Consider the following 25682-nt stretch of genomic DNA (forward strand, 5'->3'; position numbering starts at 1 on the left):
AAAGCATAATAATGACTGAATTTATTGGGCATGTCCTATGTGAACTCCTATGCATCCTTCGAAACACTATTTTAAAAGCAGCATCTCTCAAAGGAAGCCTTCCTCCATCTGCAGGGAAAATATCCTTCAACATATCCCAACAGGAGTGTGCAGCCAGTGCTCTGCAACTTGTGCACAGACAGCACTGAGGAAACATGTCTCTGCCATCCCTTAAAGATGAAGTGATTTAACCAAGTGCTTCCCATGGAGGCTGGGAGTCCAGTGAAGGCGAAGCTGGGCCCTGTGTCTCTGTGGCCATGCCTCGAGCCTGATAAACGCGGAGGGTGGGTGCTGGCCCCTGTGCTGTGAACAGGATTGCAATTGAGGCAACAGGAAGAAGGGAGGAGGGAGCAGGGCCCGTCTGGAGGTTTCCCAGAAAAAGTGCCACTGAGAACCCTGCAACCCAGACGGGAAACTGAGGCACGGGAAGTGGCGTGGGCTCAGCACTTGCACCTGGGCCTCTCCAGCAAAGGGATTTTCACAGCAGGGCGCACACAGGGCCCTGTTCCCCACACGGCACAGTGCGGGACTCTGCCTGCTCAGCTGTCCTAACTGCTGGGGGCCCAGCCCTGCAGGGCAGAAACTGGAGCCGCTCCTGGGGAGCTGGGCAAAGGTGTAAGCCCCTTCCTGCCTCTCCTTCAAAGTAGTCCAGGGTCTGGGGTTCACAGACGGGTGGGAGAAGGGCTGGGTCCCTGTGGGGAGCAGGAGCCCCAGGCTCTCCGATGACCTCGGGCTCCACAGCGGCTGGCACAAAGCCCGTGCAGTCCTCTCCTGTGCAGGGCACAGACTGGTGCATCCCACGGCCAGGGCAGCGCTCGGCACCCGGCAGGACGGGCCCAGCATGCTCCCAGCAGGCTTTGAACCTGGCTCCTGTTTGCTTTCAGCCGAGTGAGCTCCAGGCAGAGGAGGGAGGAGGCAGCGGCCGGTGGGCGCAGACTCATGTTTTCTCCACTCACAGGGACCAAGTGGGTGGGCACCGGGCAGGGCAGGCAGGGGCGCGTCCGCAGCAGGCGCAGGCTCCCGGGAGCTGGGCAGGATGCTGAGGTGGCACTGCGGGCACAGACGGGACACGGGGACTCACAGTCAAGCTGCCAATCTCGGGGCTGGCCAGCCGGGCCGGTCCTGGCCCTCGCACTGCCTCTGCACACAGCAGTGGGCTCCCTGCTTGGGAGGAACTGGGGGCTCTGGGGTGAGCCTAGAGAGCTCTGCGAACCCTGCTCCAAGGGCAAATCACCAGCAAACGGGCAAGGTGACACCTGGGGTGTCCCGTGCTCTGCTGTGAACTGGGGACCCAAATACTGCTTAGCAGGAGAGCTGGGGGCATGAACAGGGTGCCGGGGCACCAAGCAGCGCACTCCAGGGGCAGGCGGCTGGCTGTTCGAGTTCTGCTGACTCCTCCCAGGGAAGGCGGCAATGACATTCTGGGTAAGGAAACTGCTGATTCAAGTCAGGGTGCTCAAGGCTGCGAATCTGCTGAACTTCTGAACGCAGGGCCTCACATGGGCTCCCGTGCAGGCACTGCCAACCTTCTCACCTCTGACCTCTAACCTCAGGCAGCTCAAGGTCCCCCTTAAGCACAGAAGGCAGCTCCACCCATCAGCTTCTCTCCCAGAAGTCTCGAGTTTGTGTAAGTTCTGTTCTGCATGCAAATCACCTCTCTGCTGTGTGCTCACCTAAGGCAGCCTGTCCCCATCTGTGTCCTTCCACACCCCCTGCAGTCCCCAAATGGCAGTCGCCACACTGGTCCGACTGCAGGTGTTTTCTCCCCATGGGACCTCGCTTAGTCACCAGGGAGACCAGAAGATGGCGGGCCTAGAGGAGCCGCCACCGCCTCGGGCTAGCGTGTTTCTAGGTGCCTCAGCTTCACAGCCCCGAACCTTCTCAGCCTGTCTCCCTTCAGAGGTTCTCTTGGCTCTGATCTTCCAGGGCCTCACCGTGCAGGTCCACACTGCCAGCTCGCAGACTGCATGGGGAAGAACCAGTGAACCCCGTCCGTCCTGCATTAGACTCTGGCCTGACGCAGGGGGCTGGCTTCGAGCTCGCCCAGGAGGAACTCGCAGCTGGAGTTAGCAAGGCACACAGCCCACCTGCCCCTGTGGTGCTGCCCTGTGTGGTTGCGGTCCTGACTGCGACCACTAGTGCCCAGGGACTGGCAGACAGGATCCGGCAACCCAGGTGCTTCTGCGCAGGCTCTGAGGATGGGGAAGGATCAGTGGGCTGGTAAAGGGGATCCTCCCCAGGTCCTGGGCCTCAGCTAGAGCCAAACAGCTGGCTGCACCGCCTGCTGTGACTCCATGGTCAAACTTCAAGACCTGTGCAGCCAGGCCTGCAGCTACTGGCACTCCAGGCTCCCCCTCTTCCTGCTCAGCCCTCACCTGGGATGAGGCCACTCACCCTGCCGAGTGTGCAGGGACAGGCACGCAGTCACACGGGCCCCTCACACGCAAGACCTGTGCACACCCGTCATGTTTACGCCTGGACGCTCCCCAGAGCCTCAGGTGCCGAAGGCGGGCATGTGGAGTTGTCTGGAGTGCTGCAGCTCGCTAGGCTTCCAGGGCGCCTGCTCAGAGGAAGAGCTACTGGAAGGGCGGCCTGGACAGGTGTCGCTCCGCTCCCTTCAGCTCCTTCCTGTCCCCCACCCCTGAGCAACTTCTCCTCTGCCCAGGCCTGCCTCGGAGCCGGCGAGGATGGTGCGCCATCAAGCTCTCTGCCCTTCAGCTGTGTGTGACCAGGGGAGTGACCGGGACACCCTCACCGGTTCTGGCCCTCTGGAGAGCCGGGCCAACACAGGACGGGGAATGCAGAGTGCTGTGGTCAGACCTGGACAGCCCTCCCCCTTCCTGAGAGTGGCAAGCATTCGCAGAAGAGACCAGAGCAAGCACTGGCATACAGAAGGCACAAAAATGTAAATCGAATGCATCACAAGCTGGCAGTGATTTAGAACGACGCCTCACTATTATATTAAATGCCAGGGGAAGTGGGAGAAACACCCAAGAAAAGGAACTGCAGCAGAGTAGTGGGGGTGCAGCCTTCGGAAACAAGCAGCTGAGTGTGCAGGCCAGTGCTTCCACTCACTCGTAAGGGAGCCCAAGAATGGCTTCAGTCCTGCGCGACTCAGGGCAGCCAGGAAGACAGGGCCGGGCAAGGACGGGCCTCTAACCGGAGCGCTCTGCACCACCCCATGTAGGAGGAGCAAAGCCAGGCAGGGGACAGGCCCGAGACCTCTGCTGCCCGCCACCTACCTGCGCTTGCCCAGCCTGTTCCTCAGGCTCTCGGGCTGCGGCACCAGCTCTGCATAGCGCACCTAGGGTGGCTCTGCCCTTCAGCCCGCCCAAGCTGGAGCTGGCCACAGGCCTCGTTCCTCAGAGCTCTGCTGTCCGTGCTTCTCCAGAGCCCTCCCACAGCACGGATTCATCATCGACTCTGAATCTCTGAATCCACAAGACGACGTTCAGGACAGAGAGGCAGAACATCTAAGGCTCGGAGCTCGGAAGGCAACTGCCTCAGGCTGTGCAGGCCGGGGTGAGGTCGGCCTGCCGTACTGGTGTCTCCACGGAGCGCTCCACCAGCCTGGGCACCGACTGCTGGCTGCCATGTGGCACCATGGGAGCAGCGGCCACTGCAGGGCAGGCTCCCTGGGTCTGTGCGCTGGCTGAGGCCCCGCCCTGCCTCACAGAGGAAGCCAAGACCCCATGCACAGCCGGCCCCGAGCACTGTGTCCTCTGCCCCACACTGCATCGCTAGCCTTTATGTGGCAAACTCTCCCTATGGACAATCTGTCCCCAGGCCTGCCAACTCCTCCTCCTGATGCTCCAAGTACTCGCTCTTCTCACTTTATCTCAAACACTCCACTCCCAAGCCAAGCCTAAAACGCGGGCCAAGCTCGCCCACAGCTCCAGCAAGTGTGATTTCCTCGTGGGTGCCAGGCCTCGACACCTCAGCTGCCCACACTCAGCCCACCCCGGTGGCCAGGATGGAACCGGGGCACCGACCAGCACCGCGCCTGGGTTCCAGCAAAGCCGAACCCACGGAAGCACAGCTGGATCTGAACAGTGTCTGTGCGGCCCGAGGTACCTGGCAACGACCCCCACCCACCTGCCACAGGGCCTGAGACCCTGGAGCAGCTCGGGCTTCGGGTCGCTGTCACCGTCCACCACGCCCTGTCCACTGCGTCCCAGCACGAGTCCTGGGCTGTGGGCTGTGCACCTGCATCACCACCCTGGACGCGTGGCCCTCTGCAGTGAGGTGGCGCTAGGTCGACTCCTGTGCCTGGTGAGGGACGGAAAGACAGATGGACAGATGGACAGACAGATGCATGGCTAACTCGCCCGGCGCCATCCCAGCAGTGATGGCCCCTCTCCAGAGTGCCCAGTCTGATCTTGGGGTCGCTGGTCCTGCTCCTGTCCCCGAGGCCAGGGACTCCCAATCCCAGCTGCCATCAAGCTCGCTTGGGAAATGTTCACAGCCTACTGGGGAGCCCGGGTCCCTGCAGGTGGGGTCATGGTCCTAAGTCAGAAAACAGCAGCCCCGCCAGGACTTCTCCTGGGCTGTCAGCTGCCACATGCCCCGGGGCCTCCTGCTGCTGAGCCCTTCAATCCCTGGCCATTGAAGCTCTTCCAAGACCAGGACTGTTTGCTCCCCACATCTTCCTCCTTCCAGAGAACTCCTTTTGAGAGCAGCACCCCACCATGCAGTGTCCTGCCCCGGGCCCTTCTGCACCGGCCATGGGGCTTGCGTCCCAGGCTCCAGGGAAACTTCCAAGTTCTCCTCTTTGGTAGGACACTGTGTCCATGAACTGTTCTGTCAGTTTTCAACACTAGGCCCTCCTCTAATTAACATAACCTTCCTTCAATGCTATTTGAAATTTTAAAGTATGTAACTATCACAGCCACTCATTTTAGAAAAGTTTAGAAAATTCAGTTTGATCGTAAGTTACACATTTAGTTTTTTCCCACTGTGGTCCTGGGACATCCCCAGGAGCACAGATAGGACAATGTGTCACCTGCTCTTACATTTCAGGCCATTTATAAGCCACAAGGGTCCAAGTTGAGGCATTTTCTGCAGTTCCAGAAGTGTGGCATCAGCTTTGCTATGGAAAAGAAAACAGTGTTCGTGCCAGGCGGAGCTGCTCACTTGTTACGGGGTAAACAGGGAGTGTTTTACCCAAAGATTCCCCTGAAGTGGTTTTCTCAAAGTTATCTTTGGCAAGCAAGGCGAAGTTGAGTTCCAGCAAAGGCCTTAGAGATCTTCTGGAAGACAGAAACAGCAAGAGTTCCTTGCAAGCTTCTGAAAAGAATTTGACAGCGCCAGGCCAGGGAATAGAGCCGGATGCATCATGCTGCGGTGGGGGAGCAAGCTCCGACCATTTTCCTCCGTGAAATTATTCTCAAGAACTTTGTCTAAAGGGTTCCATTAAGTGGAGAAAATGAAGACATTTTTAGCACCAGTTTGCTGTACCCATGGCTGGGTTCTGCTCTGCGAGTGCAGTGTGTCCTGATGAGCGAGTATCAGCCCTGGAAGCTTCTGGTCCAGTGATTTCAGAGCTTCAGTCTGCCAGATATTCCAAGTGCTGCAAGTTTGAGGCAGCTGGTCTCCGAACTCCTGTCTCCTGGTGGGGAAACAGTCTGTCTGCTGCTCACTCTGATCCATTCTCTCTCTCTTTGATGTCCGAGGGTCTAACTAAGGATAGCCAGCTTTGTGGAACATTCAAATCACCTCCAGCAAGGGCACCAGATAAGGACAAGCAGGCCAGCTCCTTCCTGTTGGTGGAACGCTGGCCGCTGAGTCAGGGCCACCTTCCGGCAGGAGGTGGTGATCGAAGGGCTGTGACAGGAGGGCAGCTGGAAACTGAGCGGATGTTCACGCAGTCCGAGGACGGCTGGCACGCGAGCGAGGACACGGGAAACTCACATTTCAGACATCTCTGGCCTTAATTTCAACCCTGTCTGCACGGCCTCCAGGGCCGCGCCACCTCCAAGAGCACTCAGAAAACAGCCTTTGAGGCCGTTTCCCATCCCCAGGCAACAGCTAGGCACGAAAACCAAACAGCTGCAGGCTCCACCCTTTCCAAAGCGTGGACGGGCAAGCTCACCTGAGTCTTCAGAGAAGCTTGACTGCAGAAACACAGGAAGAAACCTTCTACAATTCCTTGACTGTCATTTAAGCAGCATTCAAGAGGAAAGATTTCATAAGTATTTTCCCACCGATCTAATTTTTTAAAAAAATCTTTGTAATAAACCTGTTATTTTCGATGAAATATTCATGGCCCTTATGAAAAGCTCAATGCTACAGTCCAACAGTGGCAAATCATAAGTGCTAGAGAGCCATTTTTTACAGTAAAAATGTTTAAGGAGGTTTTCTGTAGATAAAATCTTGTACAAATGGAGATAGCCACATGGGATGATTCTCGAGCAGGGTTTTCCATTTGATTTTACAATCATCAGACTATGGATGCAGAAAACTATTCTCTCCTCAGTGTGCGAATCCAGTCATCAAGTGCTTGAACTTGTCCTCCGGGTTGTGCTCTGTGACCAAAAATGACTTCTGGGATTTTTAAAATGGGGCACGGACAGTAACGTCTGGTTCCCATCATTGATGGGTGCAGGATTTGAACAGCAAGCGGCAGGCCAAGAGCGAAGTCTTGGCCCCACCCAGGGCCCTAGGCTCCCCTCAGGGCCTCGGGGCTGTGGTCCTCTCACTGCACGGTGGCACAATCGGTGACATCCAATCGATGGAAAAGAGCATGGGACTCTCATAAGAAAAGACAAAGCACAAGGGCCACCTCGCATCCGGAGAGAGGTCTTTAAGGGCAGGGAGTGGGAGGACTGGAGGGTGTTGGACCATCGGGAGACAGGGAGGACCAGCACAGAACCCACTAAGACATGCACAGCCGCCTCTGAGCCTGAACGTCACAGGGTCCCGGCCTGGCACAGCGGTGGTGTCGCGAGCAGGTACCGCGAGTAAAGAGGACTCAGACTCGGATGGCAGTTCACACACTTATATTATTGTAATTCACTTCTATGCAATTATCACACGATATTAAATAAGACAATATTAAGTCTGCCAATTACCACGTCCCTGTACCTGTACTGCATAAGTCCTTACGGGAGAGCAACGTTTCCTCCCATTGGGTCAGAGGGTCCGATCCGTAGACGAAGGGCGTCGAGTCGGAGCTAGGCTGTCCGTCTCTATGCTGACCTCGTCCTCTGGTCTCGTCTGGTCGGCGGCGATGCTTCTTCCAGCGGGATCAGGTGCAGGTATCCCAGTCGGGAGTCAGATCAACAGACTGACTAGTAGACTGGTCGGTGGGAAGGATCGTCGACTTGCTTGAGGTCTTCAGCTCCTTTTATACTATTCTAACTGGGCGTTTGTTATTGGTTCAGACTTATCACACTGTCCATTTTGGACCACGCCCTGTCCAGTTCGGGGTGCATCCTTATCAATTCCACACCGCTTAAGGTTCTACTTCTATATCTTATGGTTACTATGGTTACATATCACTCACAGCACTCTTAAAGTCACAGCACACTTTAGGGTTACAGCACACTTATAGCACACTTAGGGTTATACAATTCCATCTTATTTTAAAGTGTTCTCCACAGGTGGGGAAGCCCGAGCGGAGGGGCGGGGACATTCAGAGTCCTTCACCCTCCAGGCCAGCGCCGGCAGGCGGCTGTGCATCCGACCACGGCACCGGAAATCACGCACCTGCCCACACTGCCCGGGCTGCCCTCCCTGCCTGGGGCAAGGTGAGCATCAGTGGGGGTCTGGGGTCCCTCCCCTGGCACGAGCCAGGGCAAGTGCTCGCCACACACCTCAGGCCCTGAAGACGTCTCCTCCTCTACAGCGGCCTGACTTTGAGACACGGTCACACAGACCTCCCTGCCCCACTCCACCTTCTGGGATGGCTTGAACTAAGCAGGGCCCCTTCCAGAGCTGCCCCCTGCCCTGCAGTGCTCTCTGGATTAGCCAGAGGAGAAGGGCTGGGAAGGAGACACACAGAAAGAGCCGGTGGCACAGCACACAGGGCCCTTAGTCCGTACCTGCTAATTGCCGCAGCTGCAGGACCAACTCATGGCATGGGAGCCGCCCGCCATATGCAATGCCCTGGGACACGTGCACCTCCAGGAAGGTGGCTGCTTCCTGCAGCATCCCTCTGCTGTAACTGCTACGTGCCCGGTGTCAGTGTCACATGCCCACTAGGTCGCACAGGAAAAACAAGAAGAAACAAAGGCAGCTGGCCTGGGCACCACTCTGCCCGAGAAGACAGCTTGCCTCTCCCTTGTCCTCCTCCCTGCTCCAGTCTCCATTCCCTGCTGCCAGTCTGACTCGCCCCAGAGCTGCACACCGATTCCCAGGACGAGCTATCCTGGGAAAAGAAAGGGAGGAAATGCAGCCAATGTCACTTGCTTTCTCACAAATGCGAACTAACCCTTCGGAGGAAATCAGACATGGAGGATGAGCTTTTATCAGGGCAGACTGAGGAGAGCAGGGGATAGAAGCTTTCGTCAGGAGTTTTCAGGATGGGCCCCTGGAAGGGCAGCACAGGCCCAGGGCAAGGCAGGTGCTGGGGAAAATGTTGCGCCGGCCCCTGGTCCCCGGTCCCTTCTGAGCTCCAGTCCCGCCACCTCCTCTTCTCCCTTCTCTTCTGCCCGGGGGTTTTACAGGGTGCTTTCCAGAGTCCGAGGGAGGCAGGACCATGCCTAAGCCCCCTGCCTGGAGCCCCGGGCAAGGCTGGATCCCGTGCAAGGTGAGAGGAAGGAAGCTGGGCTGCTGACCACCCCTGGCAGACAGGGCAGACACGGACCCGCCCCGCCCCAGGCACGGTCCACCTGCAGCCCCGAGCTCCTCCTGCTCAGCCCCAGCGGACCCTCCTTCCGGCTCTCCCTCCTCTCGCCCTGCTTCACCTTGGAAGTTCTGGTGATACACGGGAAGATGTAACTCAACCTGCTAGATGTCAGCTATGCTGAGTTTGTATCCTCTGAAACTGAAGAAGGAACTCTAAGGAACAACAGAGGTTAAGAGCAGGAAAGATTTACTGAGCGATAGCTCCCCGGAGACGGGAGGGGACCTGGAAGTGGGTTGCCACAGAGCTCACTTCCCTGAGAATGTTTTATAGAGCAAAGTCACAAAGAGGGCAAAAATCAGGAGGTGGGTACAGCGAGGGTCAAACTGCGATCAACCAATAAGATTACAGACAGCAGCTTAGGTAGCACTGACCCAGTAGAGAGGCAGGAACTCGACAGAGGCATCCTGGGAAGGGACGCTCCGATGCTCTGGTCACCCCACCTAGGTGACTGACGCCCATCTCGACTTCCTGGGCCGGGGTGCCACTTACAGTAATATTCCAAGTTACTGCTTAGCCTGCAGGGAGGTGTGCAGGCCTAGTCTTCTGCAGAAGGTCTCTAGTCACAATTCTGATGTCTTTATTTTTCACTGCCTTCCCTGACGGCCCCGGCCATCTCTGACTGTATATTACTTTCTATCTAACTTAGCTGCCTATACCACTAGGACCTGCGCCATCCACTGTGATGTCGCCAGGGCTCGAACCCAACCGGGCTTCAGGCTCCTACCACACAGGCCGAAGGAGCACGGGAGCCGTGTGAATCCCGCAGAGCTGGGACACTCAGCGCAGGGCCTAATGACCTCTCACTGGGGTGGCACGAGGCCCACACTTTGTCTTAATCCTCTGGACTCTACCTGTTGAGTTTCACGGTCCTTGTTTTAAAGAGGCAGAAACAGTCTCACAGAGCTTAAGTGTGCTGCCAAGACCTGCTGCGAAGAAGTAAAAAACAAAGGATATATATATGTGTGTGTGTGTGTGTGTGTGTGTGTGTGTGTGTGTGTGTGTGTGTGTGTGTGTGTGTGTGTGTTAAAAGAAAAGACCCAACTAAATCCAAAGACTTGCGTTCACCCTGGCCTCTGGCTCTGAGCAGCTCTTTTTCCGGAACTAAATGCTGCCCCTAGGGTGGGGAGATAGGGCTCCTCTCCCACCTCGCAGGATGGGTGAGGCTGAGCAGCCTCCTATGCAGGAGCGCTGAGAGGACCCGGGAGGACCACACTGACAGCCCCGTGAACACAGCCTGCGCAGCAAGAAGTGAGCCTGACCACAGGCAGATGCCCTGCTGCCTGCCCGAAGGGAGCGGGCATGCAGCAGAACAAAGGAGGAGCTGAAGGGATGTGAGTGCCAGACAGGTGGCCCGGCACTGCCTGGTTCACTCTGTGTGCTTCTCAAAGGACCCCGTGGAGGAGGCAAATTCTCAAGCTCTCCGCAGCTCTGCTCCTTCGAACAGCACCAGCCCTCTCCTGCTTCTACAGCCTGGAGACATTAGAAGGGGCAGGGGAAAGGAGGGGCACACAGCGGAGTGAGGGGTCCACAGACTCAGGGCAAACTGGGCCAGAGAGTGCAGAAAGGGGAGTCACACGCTTTTTTGCAATCGCCACAGTATTCTGAGGCTGTTCTGGGCCTGCAAATGGTTAATTCAGTTTCTCTCTCGATGAGTAGCTTCAGCTGCTCATCAATACAATCTCCAGCTGATAATTATTAAGTGAAACTTGTGGCTGCATTTGCATATGTAAAGCACACTTCCCTCCCCAGCCACAAGGGGAGGGAGAATGCACTTCCTGATTGGACAGGGTGGGGTGGGGCTCCAGCCTGCTTTGCATGCACTTCTCCAAGCTAATCAAGCCAGATATTCAGCAGAAATAAACCCCACATCCCAAAATACGCCATTTGTCAAAACCCGGGGCTCACACGAGAGACCTCTCCCTCCAGATCCCAGAAGGGTTTGTTCCACCACAATAAGTGTGCACAGGGTTATGATTACTCTACCCAGCCGCTGCACGGTGCACGCGCACCCCGCCTACGTGCACACCTGGCTTGTTTCACTGCACGGTGAAGGAACTGCTAGGCATTTCTCCAGAAGGATGGTCTCTGTCGCTCTAAGTCCTGCACCTGTGGAGGGGGATGTTCCAGCCTCCAGGAACAAGGGAGAAGGAAACGCTCAGTCTCATTCCCCAGCCCCAAGGCTCCTCTGTAGGACTCTCCTGGGTCCACGCCTCTCCTCCAGCCACAGCATGGCCTTCAGCACACAGGGCTGCCACTCCGGGAGCGTAAGGAGGACACTGTCCCTGGAAGCTCCAACAAACCGGGGCTTCAAACAGCTGTGTCTGTGGCAGGGGCTGAGGAGGGACAGGACAAGAAAGCCTGGCACCAGGGAAAGGGCCTAAAATTACACGCGTGACACTGCAAAGGCAGAAACAGACGACAGGATCCTAAAATAATAATTATCAACTTCGGGATCCCGGTCAAGCTGGTGAGCCTCCTGCCCTCACTTACAGGATGAGGATAAAAGTCAGCCAGAGCTCTCTCAACGCAATCTCCCACCAGGGCTCCCAGGGGCCACGGACGTGTGCACCCCACTCGAGACCTCTGATGTGGGCTCCTGTGAGCCAGCTGCTGGGAGTTTTACACCAAGTTTCTCGCATAAGCCACAGAGAGATGGCGTTGGCTACTTGAAAGCACAGAGCGGCTTAAAAGACAGTTCTGAGCTAATCGGGGAACAGAATTCCTTTCGTATTTTTATCTTGTCCTCCATTTATTTTTTAGTTGTCTTGCTTATATTTCATTTGACAGCTGTTTTTAAGGCAATCTGCCTTTTGGTGTTGTTCCAAAATACACGACTGAGGCTTTTATAGAAACGCGTCTTCTCTCCCCACACTAATAATCCAATCATATTGTTTCCTTGATGGGGAAGTGATGCCATTCCAAGCGACACAGGAAAGTGACAGGCTGAGCAGACTGGAGCCACTGGAGGGGTCGGCAAAGCCTGAGGACTGGGAAAGCAGGGGACAACAGGGAGACTGGGCTTGAGGTGGACACTGGACAGGACTTGGCCCAAGGGCTGGGGGGGTTAGGGATCTTCTCCCCTGTGCTCAGCTGCGCACTGTCTGAAGAACAAACCAGAGCTGCACAGGCCGCTCTCGCTCCGGGGTGAAACCAGGTGTGGCGGGAGCTCTTGGGGTTCTCTGTCACTGCGGTGGTCAGGTCACCTGTTCTGTAGACTGGAGTGCAGGCTGGGAAGGGAGCACCGGGCTCTGACAGAGCGGGAGCCTCACCCACAGACCCTCAGGCCCAGGTCCCTGCACATCCAGGGGCTGGGCAGGGCTGAGTCCACGTCACTTGGCGGGAGCACTGAGACACAGAGGCCCTGGCCCTGCCTAAAGCCTCTGGGGACCGAGGGAGTGGGACCCTCTGGGTCAGCTTTCTGTCCCTGTGACAAAACTCCTGAGATAAGCTGCTTATGTAAGGGTAACAAGTCTATTTTGGCTGATGTTTTCTGAGGTTTTGCCCATGGTACGGGATGTGCTGTCTGGGGCTGAGGACACTGCTCGCCTCTCCTGGCCGGGTGCAGAGGGAAGAGCATCGTGCTGGGGGCCCCTTGTCCCCCCGGGAGGCTCCTTTCTAAAGTCCCCACCAACAGCACACTCCCTGGCCAGGCCAGGCCTTACACACCAGCTCCAGGCAGACCCTCGCCTCACACAGCCTCCTGCCATGCGGCCTCTCCTGCAGCTGTGACAGCGTCCCGGGCAGAGTATGCAGGGGCCCAGAGCTCCCTGGCCACAGAGCAGGCGTGAGGGGAGTCAGGAGGCATCTTCCAACCAGACCTCCGACCCCCAGAGGCAGCTCGGCAGTGCCATGAGCCCAGCCCACGGGCACGGCCCAGGTGGACAGATGCTGCTCACCACGACAGGGCCCTTACAGGACGCCACGCAGGTGGCCAGCTGTGCTGACCTTGGGCACACAGTCTCAGTCCTGGCGCCTCAGTGGGGAGCCAGCCTTGCTCCCTCATGGGGCCATTTGAAATGCAATTTTAACACAGCCATGGAAAGTGTAAGTAAAAGAGGAAATCTTAGGGGAAAGAACACAACGTTCCCAAGTGAAGACACAGTGCTTCGTCGGGTTATACTGCTACTGTCCTTGTTATTAGCCAACGTCCGTGCACCCAGCTATTTCATTTAGTAATAAAACAGCCATCTGTGGTGGATTACAGCATTACCGTCTTCATTTTATGAGGATAAAGAAAAACTGAAGCAAAGCAGTGTCAGAAGGGCTCGGAAAAGCCATCTGAGTTACTGCGGCCTGGCAGGGAAATAGCCACCCTCTTCCTGATGGCCCTGTGCCAAGGGCTCAGGATGTTGTGTCTGTGCCACCAGAATCTACAGGACCAGGTGGCTCTCCTGGAGGACCACCATAGCTACGAGGGCCCTGGGCTGGCGGAGGCCTGGAGAGACCCTGCCTACCTCTCCAGTGAAGACCCAAGCTCTGTTCCTCTGACAGGCGCCACCCAGGCCCAGGCTGCCTGGCCTCCAGATTAAATTACAGGAGCACAACTGCATTTCCCATGGTGCTGCTGTACACGGGCGGAGCCACCAGGCAACAAGATCTTGCTCAGGGTAAGAACAGAGCAACAATTCGGAAACAAGGCACACCTGCAGTTTCTGAACCAAGGAGAGAGGCACATGGCCAGTGTCTCACAACATGAATAAATCTGTGCTGGAATTCATGAGGCCCTGTGGCTGTCACCAGAAAGCCTCCTGAGTGCAGCTGAGGAGCACACGGGTCACAGGGCCTGAGAGACACTGCACATCCCTGAGGTCAAGTTTTACAAAAGACACTGGCCTAGAAAGGAGAGGAGCCCTGTGCTCACCGCCTGCCTGTCTGGGAGGGCTGCTCTGAGTCTGTAGCCAACAAGCCCAATACTGCTCACGCATGCATTAATTCACTCAGTCACACATCTATGAAGCATGAACAAGACGGTCACTATCCTGTCCCCTGCTGCGACGCTTACACCGGATCTGTCGACCTCAGTGGATTAAGAAATGCCTGGCAGATTAGAAAAGTGGGCCCCTGGGTGTGCGTGGGCGGGGAGTGGAGGGCACTGTATTGGTCCACATCCTCTCCTGTCCAGCACTGTTCCCCTGCTGTGCTTCTCCCTCACCAGGGACCAAGCAGCTCTGCCCCCCAGGCCCTCCTGCCTTGGACCCGGCCATCCATGGATGGCACCTCCCGAAACTGAGCCAAATTCAACCTCCCCTCCTTGAATGTGCGGGTCGGGCGCTGTGTCTTAGCTACAGGAAAGCCAGCACACCTTGACTAACACAACTTCCCTTAGAGAATCTAAAGCCCAGTAGGGTAAAAAGCAAAATCACAACGCAAAGGCAAAATAGGAGGAAAAGGACAGGGATCATGCAGACACCTGCAGCTGTCTTGCAGGCTAAGGGAAACATCCAGCGCCGTCCTACTTGTGCTGAGGCCAGAAAGATGAGTGCCACGTAGGATGGAGGGAAGTAGCTAAGAGAGAGGACAGCGTATCCACAGGTCTGAGCCAAACTGTGTGCAAGGTGCTCCGGGTGCCAGAGAGCGCCCACGGGAGCACCCAGGACAGTCAAGCACGGAGCTACACCAGGTCTCAGGACCCGCTGCGTGGACGCCCAGGGTGCGGGCCACGAGAGGTGAGAGGAGAGCCTGACGTCCCCTATCTAGCCATGCCTGCGGCCCCTGGTAACCCATGTCGGCCTCCCCATGGCTGCGGCCATCCCTGTGCTCACTCCCGTCACTGTCAATGCAGATGCTGCGTACAGCAGGGAAGCCTGTTCCCTGTTCCTGAGCGCCCCTGAGGCAGGCAGAGTTGGGCTCTGTGGTGAGTGTGAGGGGCTTTTCCTTCCGGGTCTGGCCGTCCAGGCTGCAGGACCAGCGTGGCCGCAGAGCTGCCAGGCGTCCTCTGCCGGGAGTTCTAAGGCACTGTCTGCTTGCCTGCATGTGTGATGCTTGATAAATGCCAAACACTACCTTCTCAAACACTTTCCATGCGGATGTTTTTCCTTTAAAATGTTACATCTAAGAGGAATTTCTTACTTGGCACAGAGAAGAATTCTGTTTTTCTTTGTTACCCTAAAGCTGCACTGTGACTCCTGCTGTGGCTGGACGTGCCTGTGTCCCAGGGCTCTCCCACGGAAGTGTGGCCCAGGGTGGAAGCTTTAAGGGGCGGGGCTTGCCCACCTCTGGCAGGGCTCTCCGGGTTCTCCCAGACGGGAGGGTCACAGGGAGAGAGGCCAGGCAGGGGGTGAGGCTGGCTTTCGTCTCCCCGCTGACCCTCCTTCCCTCTCTCCCTCTCCATGAGCTCTTCCTCACCCCACCCTGGCCTGTCTGCCTCCCCACCACGAGCTGAGCCCCACACAGCCCTCCCCAGACACAGGACAGACCCAGCTGCAGGCTCCGGGCGTCTCCACTTCCAGAACTCTCCTTCACAGAGGTGTCAGCTGGGATCATTTGTTATAGCAACGTAAGTCACACTAAAAACTCCCCCATTTATCTGGCAATTCCAGAGCTGGAAAACAGCTCGGTGTCAGGTCACTGCATAGCATCACAGCTACCCAGGGCCTTGGGGGAAGGAGGAAGAGCCAGGCTTCGGGCTGCCGGGATGAGCTGCAGAAGCAAGTGAGCTGCACTTACAGCACGCTGACTCCCACATGGAGCAGTGTGATCGGGCTCAGCCCCAAAACCTCATTGAAAACCTGCAGCTTCCAGCACCCCAGCCAGCAAGGCCGGGCAGGGATTAGCCCTTCCTCACCCTCCTGTCATCCCACCATCCATCCCAAAGAGGGCTGATCCCTCCCCTGGTCTCCCATTCCTCCCTGCGTGCACTGCCCCAGGCCCCACTCGAGGCCGACACTGGCCCTGCAGCTCAGCCAGCCACGGGAGAGGACACAAGTCCGCCTGACTGTGATGGGTTCCCACCAGCGTGGAAGAGGCGGACACTGTGTACCGCATCCATCCTCAACTCTCAAGGACAGGCACAAGGCTGGGCACCCTGTCGCGCCCCAGAGAGGTGGACTTGATGGACTCCATACCTCATGGCACGAGGGCTCCTGGGGCAGCCATGGTGCGAAGGACAGCATGCCAGGGGCAGCGCCCCTGGGGGCCAGCCTGGCTCATGGGGAGGACGGTCGGGTGCCAGGGTGGTTAGTGACAAGCGGATGGGTGTGGTGTTGGGTAGGATGGTGCCAGATGCTCCGTGACGGGAGCAGCCCGCCCCGAGGGTCAGGGCCAGACCCAGAGTCCACACCACGTCGCAGCCCCCTGGAGTCTCTGCAGGCCAGCAGCTCTCCACACTCCCAGCTCTCACCTACCCCTGCCCGGCAGCCTTCCAACTGAGTTACTGCCAGGTTTTTTAAAAATTATGTTTAATTGTGGAAAAAATACCGTAGCATAATTCACCATCTTACCGTTTTTAACCTCAGCTCAGTAGAATGAAGCGCCTCACTGCTGTGGGGCCGCCAGCCCACCCATCTCCAGAGTGCTTTTGATGCTGTAAAGCCGACACCAGACCCGTGGGGGCAAAGCGGTGGCCGGCGTTCACAGTGGGCTATGTGTTGCCGCTGAATGCCCTCAAAGGTTCACCATCACTGCTCCGCACCCATTAAGCAGCTCCCCGGCCCACTCCCTGGCGGTCTCAGTTCAGCTTCTGTCTGGATCTGATGACTCTAGGACCTCCTGAGCATGCACCCTGACGGCACTCGTCTTTCTGCAGCTGCCTCCTACTTCGCCGAGCACCATGCCCTGGATTCGAGTCTCTCGCCCCGGTCTGCCCTCCATGCAGTGGAGCCTGTTCAAAGCACTGGTCTCCCTGCAGAGACCCCCACGGGCAGCTCCTCCGTGCCTGGAAATGGCCCTTCCTCCCTGCTCATCCAGCCCCCTCCGCTGCACCGTTGCCTGCCTCTCCCTCCGAGGGCCACGCTGCTAGGCCGGCACTGCCTTCTGGAAGGGCCCTGCATCCTCACCCTGGGAGGGGTGCCCGCCTGCGCTTGCTCTCTGAGACACAACCTGGGCACAACTGAAGCCTGCTGCGTCCGTGCGACCCTCGCCCACAGTGGCCCAAAGTCCCAAAACAGCAGAGGGGCTGAGCCGTGCAGTTCTGCCTGCCCTGCTCTCTGCAGCAGCCGCTCCTGGGAGCCTGAAGGAGGGGCTCAGAAAGGCTGCGCTGGCTGACAGAAAGGCCAAGGGGGAAGAGACTGGGCAGGGGCAGCAGGGCAGAATTTCCACTACAGAGAGCCGGACAGAAGGGCCGGAAGGTGGGAGCCATGTTGGTACAAGTGGGAAGCTAGAAGACAAACGATGAAATACAGCAGCACAAAGGCTGGGCTGCCTGGAACAGAGAATGCGCAGGGGTGGGTGACAGCCCTGAAGGCCACCTGACAGGGCCCTCTGAGGGTGCTGGGCCCAGGAGGGGTGGCTGAAAACCCGAGGGCCCTGCTGGGAGACCTGGCTGGGAAGGCCTCTCCTTCCCACACCTGTGGCCCGGGCAGTGATGGTAAGCACTTCCTGTGTCACCTCAGTCCTCCGGACTCTGCAGGACACTTCCCTGCTGATTGGAGGGCAGTAAATTAACGCTCAGGCAAACTAGGTAGATAGTCCAGGGCCATGCAGCTATGGGTAAAGAGGCCTGAGGTTTGAACAAAGTTCTGCCTCCAAAATCCGTACTTTCACCAAATCATGGCTCTTGTGAAGACTGCAGATTTTCTAAATGCTTATTTAAATTCTTGTTCCAAAAGACAGCTCCATGTTTTTCCGCATTTCAGACACTAGCAGTACAACTTGTAGGGTGATATTTTGGTAACAAAGGATATTTTTGCACAAAACATCCAAAGTGGCTGACGAAATTCATCGCTCACTAGAGGGGTGGCAGTGGAGACCTAGCCCGGGCCTGGGGTGGCCCAGAAGGGCCCAGGGGGCCGACTGGGGGATGAGACCAGGAGGCCGGGCCTGAGCGGCACCCCCTGGTGCAGGTCCTCTGGGGACGTCACTGTGCACAGAGCAGGCTTTCGAGTGACACGGGGTGTGAGGCGGCTTAAACCTGCGTGTCATCCACTGCAGATTTCAAGGCAAGGAAAACACAGCTCGTTAGGTAACAACAGTGAAAGGGAACGGCCTAGCACGCGAGATTACGTGACGGCACAAAGCCGGCCGATGAAGCACACAGTGCGTCTCCAGCAGTGCCCGTGAATGCTACTGCGCACTGTGGGCATGAGGAGGCCACTCGTCCCCCCCAAGACTGTGAGAATCCTGGACAAAGCTGTGTGAGCTTTCCATACAGACTCAGGGAGCCACTGGGGGTCTGTGTTGTCGCTGATCAACTGTTCCACGGTGACTGGCAGGAGCCTCCAGCAATGCGTAAATAAGCAAATAGCTCTTTTCTTAAAAAACACTATTTATGGAAACACACAGCTGGTTTTGACTTGCAGGTTGATTTGCTAACAACCCTTAAAGATGAAGTGATATCGAGCACGAGTCTTCTCATCGCCCTCAAAGCCACAACTGAAGCCCGGACGTGGCAAGACAGGAAGGTAGAAACTGTTTCCGGGTTTCACTGTCACAAAGCCTCCCCGGGAAGACACCCTCACTCACCCCATTTTACCAAACAGAGAAACTGAGGCTCAGAGAGGGTGTGTTTTCGCAGGTGGCTCTGCTGTTGACGATTTGAAAAGCTCGGTGCTTGTTCAGTGCCATGGGACCAGCCGCTCGTGGGGAGGACGGTCCCTTTGGGAAGGGGCGGGGGACAGGAGGATGTGGCCCCCCGTAACAGCCGAAGGGGGTTCAGCCTGCTCCCTTGTGGAGCAAGGAACAGAAACTCCCTCACACTGGTCCAAGGAGAAGGGTCAGGGTAAGGCTTCGGGCGGTTGGCCCTGAACGATCAGCACACCCTTACCCTGTGGGAACTGGACATCCAAGGCTTATCTCTCCACAGCAGCCAGTGTCTATTTCTCCCTCCCTCTCTCTGACTCAATCCATCTGTCTGTCCTCTGTCAGGCAGAACTCCACGAGTCCCTCTTCCCAGCTGACCTCAACAATCCCCGCCCCAGTGTCCTGCTTTCCCGAGCTGATGTCCTCTCCGGCTCTGGTCCCATCTCATCCGCCATCCCCTGAACGTGACACTGCCCAGTCACCTCTCCCGCTGCCCACCACAGCTCAGCTAGGCTCTGCCAAGGCCTTGGGATGGGGAAGGCAGCTGGTCAGCAGCCAGCACAGGGGCCACAGGCCTCTCCCGAGTCCTGGGGCCATGGCCAAGGGGGAGGCCCTGTCGGCCAACACGTGTGGGAACGAGGGGCTCCGAAGGGTGGTGCTTGGAGCTGGGCATGCACCCCAACACGTCTCATGGGAAAGGGGACCCGCCATTGGAGGGGAATGGCAGATGGCCAACCAGAATGCACGACCCAATTGCAAAAACTTTAAAAAGTGAGGAGCGTTCACTCAACTCGGGGTGCATCTGGAGGAGCTGGCGCAGGACCACGTGAATGATGAGAATGAACACAGACCCGAAGAATCTGATGGCAAAGTACAGAACACAATCGGGGGCTGGTGTCAGGGAAGGGCTGCCACTGCAGCAGTGGGGAAGCCGCTTTCTGTTCTGGAAGGAAAGAGGAGGAAGAGGCACTCACACAGAGGCTACTCACGAATCCTAACAGGAGGCCCAGGAGCACCAGGATGCTCAACCCAAAGTGCACAGGACACTTCGGACCCCAGGGGTGCAGGCGCTGCACAGCATTCTGCACTCACGGTAAGATCTCACCACAGAGATGCTCAGCAGGAAACCTCCCGCCGTGGTCCATGTGATCCTGAAGGCAGGGATACCCCGCTTCGAGCGCCCTCCTGTGCTCTTCCACTGACCCACACGGCAGCATTTCTCAGTGGCTCATCGCCACAGGTTCTCTGGCACCCCAAGCAAGCTCAGTGCACCGGCACAGGGCCCGTCCCGCCTGCTGGGAGGACAGGGGCTTCGCTGAGGCTCTCCCATGGCCAGAGCTGCCCGAGAAGAGCAGAGCACCATGGGAGGCCGTGACCGAGCTGAGTGCACAGAAGGAGCAGACGCTCTGCTCGGAGAGTGCCGGCAGGACGTGGCGTCCCCAAGCCTGAAGGTTGCGCTCCAGAGCGGTCCCTGCATCGCCAACATCTCAGAGACACCACCCGGCGGGGCATCACTTCCACTCTGACACCTGCACCGAGTACCCCTGGTCCTCTGCTTTCCAGACAAAGGAGAGAAGAGCCTGAAAAGATGGTGTGCTGGAAACGTCATCTGCCTGCTATGCAGAAGCAAAATCCAGCGCCCTGGGTGGTAAGCGTGATGCCCCCCGCACTTGCAACCCAAGGTGTAAATTCTGACCCCTGTGCAGTCACTGCCCAGTTAACAGTCGGGGGAGGCTGCAAACACAGATTCAGATTTCTTAATTTTCCTACTTATTTTTTTTCTTCATTTAAAAATACCACAGTGTTTTAATTGCCCTCAGTTTAATGCACTATACCTGCCAGTTCCAACACACTTCATTATTTATATTGCTGAAAAAGCACTTAAAAATCAAATTGCATAATTTGTACTTGTATATCTTTAAGGTAGATTTATATCTGAAGCCATTGCAGAGCCCTGGCAGCACTGCTCTGAATATTAAATTTTAGCAGGTTGTCACCCCCTAAACATTTGCAGGGAATGACACGAATGAGCCATTAGCTATTTGTGCGGGAAGCTATTAAAGCCAGAATTGAAGTGTTCATTCACAACCTCCCTTCTCAGGAGCCAGCAGCCCAGGGCTGGCGTCCAGGGTTCGAATCCCAGGTCTGCTCCAGTCTCAGGCTCTGATCCTGGGTCCAGACGGCTGCTCTGGGCCTCACTCCCTTCTGCGTTAAATGGGAGCCTTGGCACCAACTCCCTCGGGTGCGGATGAGGACATCTGACCCACAGCGCTCAGGACATGGCCCGGTGCATGCCAGGTGCCCCCATAGCACGTGCCAGAACCGGGCTTCCGGTGCTGTCACCAGCATGCAGCAGCAGCAGCAGCAGCAGCAGCAGTCACTGTCGTTACTGCACGTCCAGGTGACAGGGCCCCCAGCGTCCCTCTGCACTGCAGCTTCTCAAGTGAAACAGGACTGGGCTTCTCCTGCGCTGAAATAGCCACTTCGAGGACCATCATGGGCGGCCCCAGCAGCACATTCTGGCTGTGGCCACCTCGCTCGAGTGAACCCAACATCTACCCCGCGCATGCGCCACCTTCAGGACCCTGAGGCCTGAGCTGCACCCAACCTTCACCTCCAGGCGAATGGGAACCGGACCAGACCAGAACTGTGACCCTGCAGCCTTATGGGCCGAGGCAGAGGCGGTACAGAGTGGGAGGCAGGGGTGGGGTGCTCTGGCTGGGGGAGAGAAAGTGGCACGGCACCCAACCCCAGGCCACGGGACCCCTTTCCTCTGCGGGAGAGCAGGACCCCTTCTCCCCTGGTACTGGGGATTGACCCCAGGGCCTCAGCCCTGAGCAAAGCCCCAACCCTTTAAACATCTTTTTAAATTTTGAGACAAGGTCTCGCTGAGTCACTAGGTGCCCAGGCTGGGCTCACACTTGCAACCCTTCTGCCGAGCTGGGGTGGCAGGTCCGCCTGGCCAGGCAGCCCTCCTCCACTGGCTCTGCTGCCCTCTTCCTGCTGGCCACTCGGCCGCATCTTTGGTAGAAGCCCCTCTCCTCCTCTGTCTGTGCACTGGGCAGCAGCGGCCCTGGGTCTCCAGTGCTGCACACAGGCCTCATGATGCCTAAGAAGGCCCGCTGAGCTGAGTTCCCACCAGGCATCAGCGACTGGCTGGGGTGGAGCTGGGGTCCAGGAGGCCCCAGAGGTTTCTTGTCCCTGAGCCAGGCCTTCCGAGTCCTAACCCCACACTTGCCTGGGCCAAAGGCTGAAACCCTCTCCCCTCTCCCTGCACCTCCCACCTGCCTGGCTGCCCAGCAGGAGCTGCTGGTCCAAGCCAAGGCCTCCCGCACCTTCCCGACTTGCAGCTGCCGCTGAGCCTCCTGTGCCTCAGCTCCAGCCGGCCCGAGGTGTGTGGGCTTTCACTGTCTGAGCGCTCATCCAAGGGTAAGCACAGTGTGGAGCCCCAGGCAGCAAAATGAGCATCCTGGCCCCCACAGGGCTGGCGCTCCTCCTCCAGAGCCAGGTTGGAAGTGCGTGTCCCCGCAAGCAGCAGATCTGCTCCCTCCATGCGTGTGTGTCCCCCTAAGTCAGAGGCAGTGCAGAGTCCAGCAGGAACCTCGCTGACTGTGGGCAGTGAGTGTCCAGGCGAATCACAGCCACAAGCAGGCAGAACACATGCATGCAAGCACACACACACACATGCACACCCACACATGCGCACACACCTCTGTGCAAGCGTGCACATGTCCGGCCACACTCAGCCTGGGCCGACTTTGTCCCCACAGGAGTTGGGGACTTCCTGTACCAAGCATCAAGGTGATTCCGACAAAGAAGAAGGACAGGCGGCCCTGAGGAAGGAAAAAGACACAAGGAAGGAGATGCACGGGGGCTCAGATGAAGAAAACAAGTGGAAAGAGGGTGCTGAGAAGCGGGGAGGAACAGGGAGACCAAAGGCAGAAAGGCAGGCGGAAGTGGAGAGCTGGGTGCAGTCCCAAAGGAAGGGGAAGTGGGGCTGAGGATGCAGCTCAGTGGTGCCGCCACCTGCCTCACAAACGCAAGGTCCTGAGTTTGATCCCTGGAAGCAAAAAAAGAAGCCCAAGTGCAGAGGAAGGAAGAGGCAGGAGGGAAGGGCGCGAGCGAGCTCACCCACTGGCCAGGCTGGAACTCACACAGGCACTAGCAGCCTGCAGCCCACGGCCCCTTCTGGTGGGATGTGCCCTCCTCCAGGGCCGACCTGCAAACGCAGTGGAGATGGGGCCGGGGCAGCTGGAGGGTCCCGGCCCCCTGGCCCCCTGAAGCGGTGTCCCCATGCCCAGCTGGCCCACGGAGGAGGCCCGAATCCACACCCGCACTAAGGATCACAGGAAGCAGAACCCAGAGATGGCGAGAGGATGGCTGTGGGAGCCGAGAAGGAGGAGAGAGTGGCAGAGGGCCCTGCACTCAGGGAGGCCGGAGGGGCAGGGCCGGGGCGGGAGAGCTGAGGACGCAGGGGCAGCAGGGCCACGGCCGGCCGGTCGGCCACCCTCTGGGCCCCCCAGCGCCACAGAGCCACGCCGGGCACGGAGAAGAGCACCCGGGGAACCCGGTCTTGGGGCCTCCAGACCCTGCAGAAGGGCGGGCAGATGGGGCCCTAGTGCCTGCCCAGGTGGCCTGGGGACGGGGCAGCCCTGCCGTTGACTGAAGCACCCTGGACTTGCTGTGGACGTCAGCAATGGAAAACAAACAGAACCATGCAGGCTGCGGCAAGCTCTCCCCGAGGCCAGCCTCGTGCAGGTAGAACGGCAAATGTTCATCCGGGTGACATTTGTGGGGGAGGAGGAGAGCCCTGCTGGTCAGGAAGAGCACCTTGGCCTTTCCTGGAAGGGGCAGGGAAGGAATTAGAACAGATTTGCTGTTGCACTAATGCCACAAGCCACACTCAGGACGTGGCTCCCGGGGAGGAGAGCGTGGCTGGGCCCCGCATGGTGCAGCTCGAGTTCCCTCCTCCCGCAGATGCAGATGCAGACGCAGACGCAGACATGCGCGGGTTCCGAGAGCCCTTTGTCTCTCCAGTCCCGGCACACAGTCCTGCAAGGCTGGCTTCTAGGCCACGCCAGCTCTGACTGGCAGCCTCCCGTAGCGCCTGGGCCTCCTGTGCCACACTCGGGTCTCCTCTCTTCACAGGCGTCTGTGACGGCCCCTACGGCACAATCCTGCCCTTGGTATTGCAGCAATTTCTTCCTGAAAATGAAACGCTTCTTCTAAGAAGCTGACATGGAACCAAGTCCCATTAAGTAGCAAAATTACAACTAAAATTGTCAATTATTAGGAGACATTATAATCCGCTATGGTTAAGCTGGCTCGCCCTTGCCTACCAATCGGGTGCTGAAGATGGAAAACGGACACCATAAGGGCTGCGGATGTAGCTCAGCGGCACATGCAAGGCCCTGGGTTCAATCCTCAGTACCACAAAATAAATAAATGGATAAAAACACATCACTGTAAATGACAACTTCCTGTTAGTCCCGCTGGTCTGTGAAGGGTAAACGCTACTGCCTGATGCAAAACCATCCACACACCGCCAGCGGGCAGTGCTGTCTGGGTTGCGGCAGAGTCTGACCCCCACTCCACTCCCTGGGCCGCTCGGGGTCTGCCACGCGTCACTCCAACTCCAGCGTCCTACTCACTGCTCCGGACCCACTGCCTGGGAGCCAAAACTGCAGCCTCTCGTTGTATTGAAAGCACCAGATCCATTTTCCACATTAAATACAAGCTTGCCCTATGTCAGCATCACCAAAGTGTGGTACTGAGACACATATGTTTCAGGAAGTTTTACATATATATGTAAAAAGAAACAGCAAAATTCTTCGGGACAGCTGGGGGCAGGAACACCCCAAGGTGCACCCAAGGGAAAGCAAATGGCCTTGACTCCGGCCAGGAGAAGCTTCAACTCTGAAGAAGAGCAGAGGGCTCTCTGCCACGTGGTGCAGCCACACAGGAAGCTGACGCCACTGTGAGCCAGATGCCACGGGGCAGGTGCGGCCTGCGGGGAGTCCCACGGCATCCAGTCTGCGCTCCAGAGGCCCCGCAATCCCATGGTAATTACTGGCAGGGCAGGGATCAAAGCCTTCTGCAGTACACTGCCTAGGACACTCTCCAAAGAGGACCGAGTTGAGAGCCGAGTTCTCTGGATGCGGCTCAGAAGTCAGCTCTTGTGCTTGGCGCCTGGCTGAGCCCTCCCGCACGGCTCCTTCCCTTCGCACTGGGCGTGCTGGGTCCTGCTCAGCACCAGGGCTCAGCGAGGGGAGGTCCTGCTGCTGCGTGCGCCCTACTATGCAGTGGAGTTAGTCACCTGTGTTTCTGGAGGCCATAACAACAGAGGCCGTAACCTGCATGGGCTTTTTTCTGGTTTTGGCCTGTGGACAAAGCCTCAGCCCAGAGCTGAAAGAGCAGGACATTCAGCACAGCCACCTGAAGCATGGGCCTTTCATTAAGCCTTCCCAGACCCCTCTGTCCAGCCCAACTGGCTTTCTTGCTGGTCCTAGACTAGACATGTGCCCTCTGGCCGTAGGACCTCTGCACCGGCTATGTCCCTGATGACTCTCTCCCTCTGGATACCTGTGGACACACACGCTAACTATCCAGCTTCCGGGCAGAAGCCTTCCCTAACCCTGCACACCCAGACTGACTCGCTCAGCAGGGACACGCTCTGATCTCTGCCTGGCTCCTCACTGACCATCCTGGGACTGGAAGGTGCTGGCACACCGCAGGGGCCCACGGAGATGGAGTCCCATGATCCAGCCTGCACGCCCGTCGGGACCTGGGACCGCCTGTGTACAATGGCCCGACGCTGGCCTCGGCAGCTGGGACAGAAATGTAAAAGCCGCGCTCAGCGCGTGTGGGTTCCGGGAAGTCCGCGGCCTCTGAGACAAACGCTCTGGAATCTCTGGGTGGAGAAGCGTGGGGTGGCCGGGGCCACAAGACAGAGGCCACGTGGCTGTCACCCAGCGCAGCAGTGGTGCTCGGGGAGGGGCGGCAGAGCCTGTTGAGGGTCCTGCGGATGGGGCAGGGCTGTGGGGCGGGGAGATAATTGGCCATGGATGGCGGGCGGCCGGGCTGCAGGCCGCCAGGGCGAGGGGGACGTCCGTGTGGACTT

At 57.8% G+C, this 25682-nt stretch overlaps 1 protein-coding gene across 5 annotated transcripts in view; it reads right to left on the reverse strand.

Annotated features, from left to right (window-relative positions):
• Positions 1–25682, reverse strand: part of Large1 (LARGE xylosyl- and glucuronyltransferase 1) — a 334576-nt gene that overhangs the window by 179177 nt on the left and 129717 nt on the right. For 4 of the 5 annotated variants that reach the window (XM_087192775.1, XM_021258337.2, XM_087192773.1 and 1 more), the window contains exon 3: positions 22273–22395. The exons of the other annotated variant lie outside the window; for it this stretch is intronic. In XM_087192775.1, the coding sequence (XP_087048901.1) occupies positions 22273–22395 (123 nt within the window). The remainder of the gene's footprint in view (positions 1–22272; positions 22396–25682) is intronic. 5 annotated transcript variants of the gene reach the window in all.

Source organism: Heterocephalus glaber, unplaced genomic scaffold (assembly GCF_053883595.1).
Source record: "Heterocephalus glaber isolate CG9 unplaced genomic scaffold, H.glaber_assembly_v1.0 deba00001572, whole genome shotgun sequence".
Taxonomy (NCBI): Eukaryota; Metazoa; Chordata; class Mammalia; order Rodentia; family Bathyergidae; genus Heterocephalus; species Heterocephalus glaber.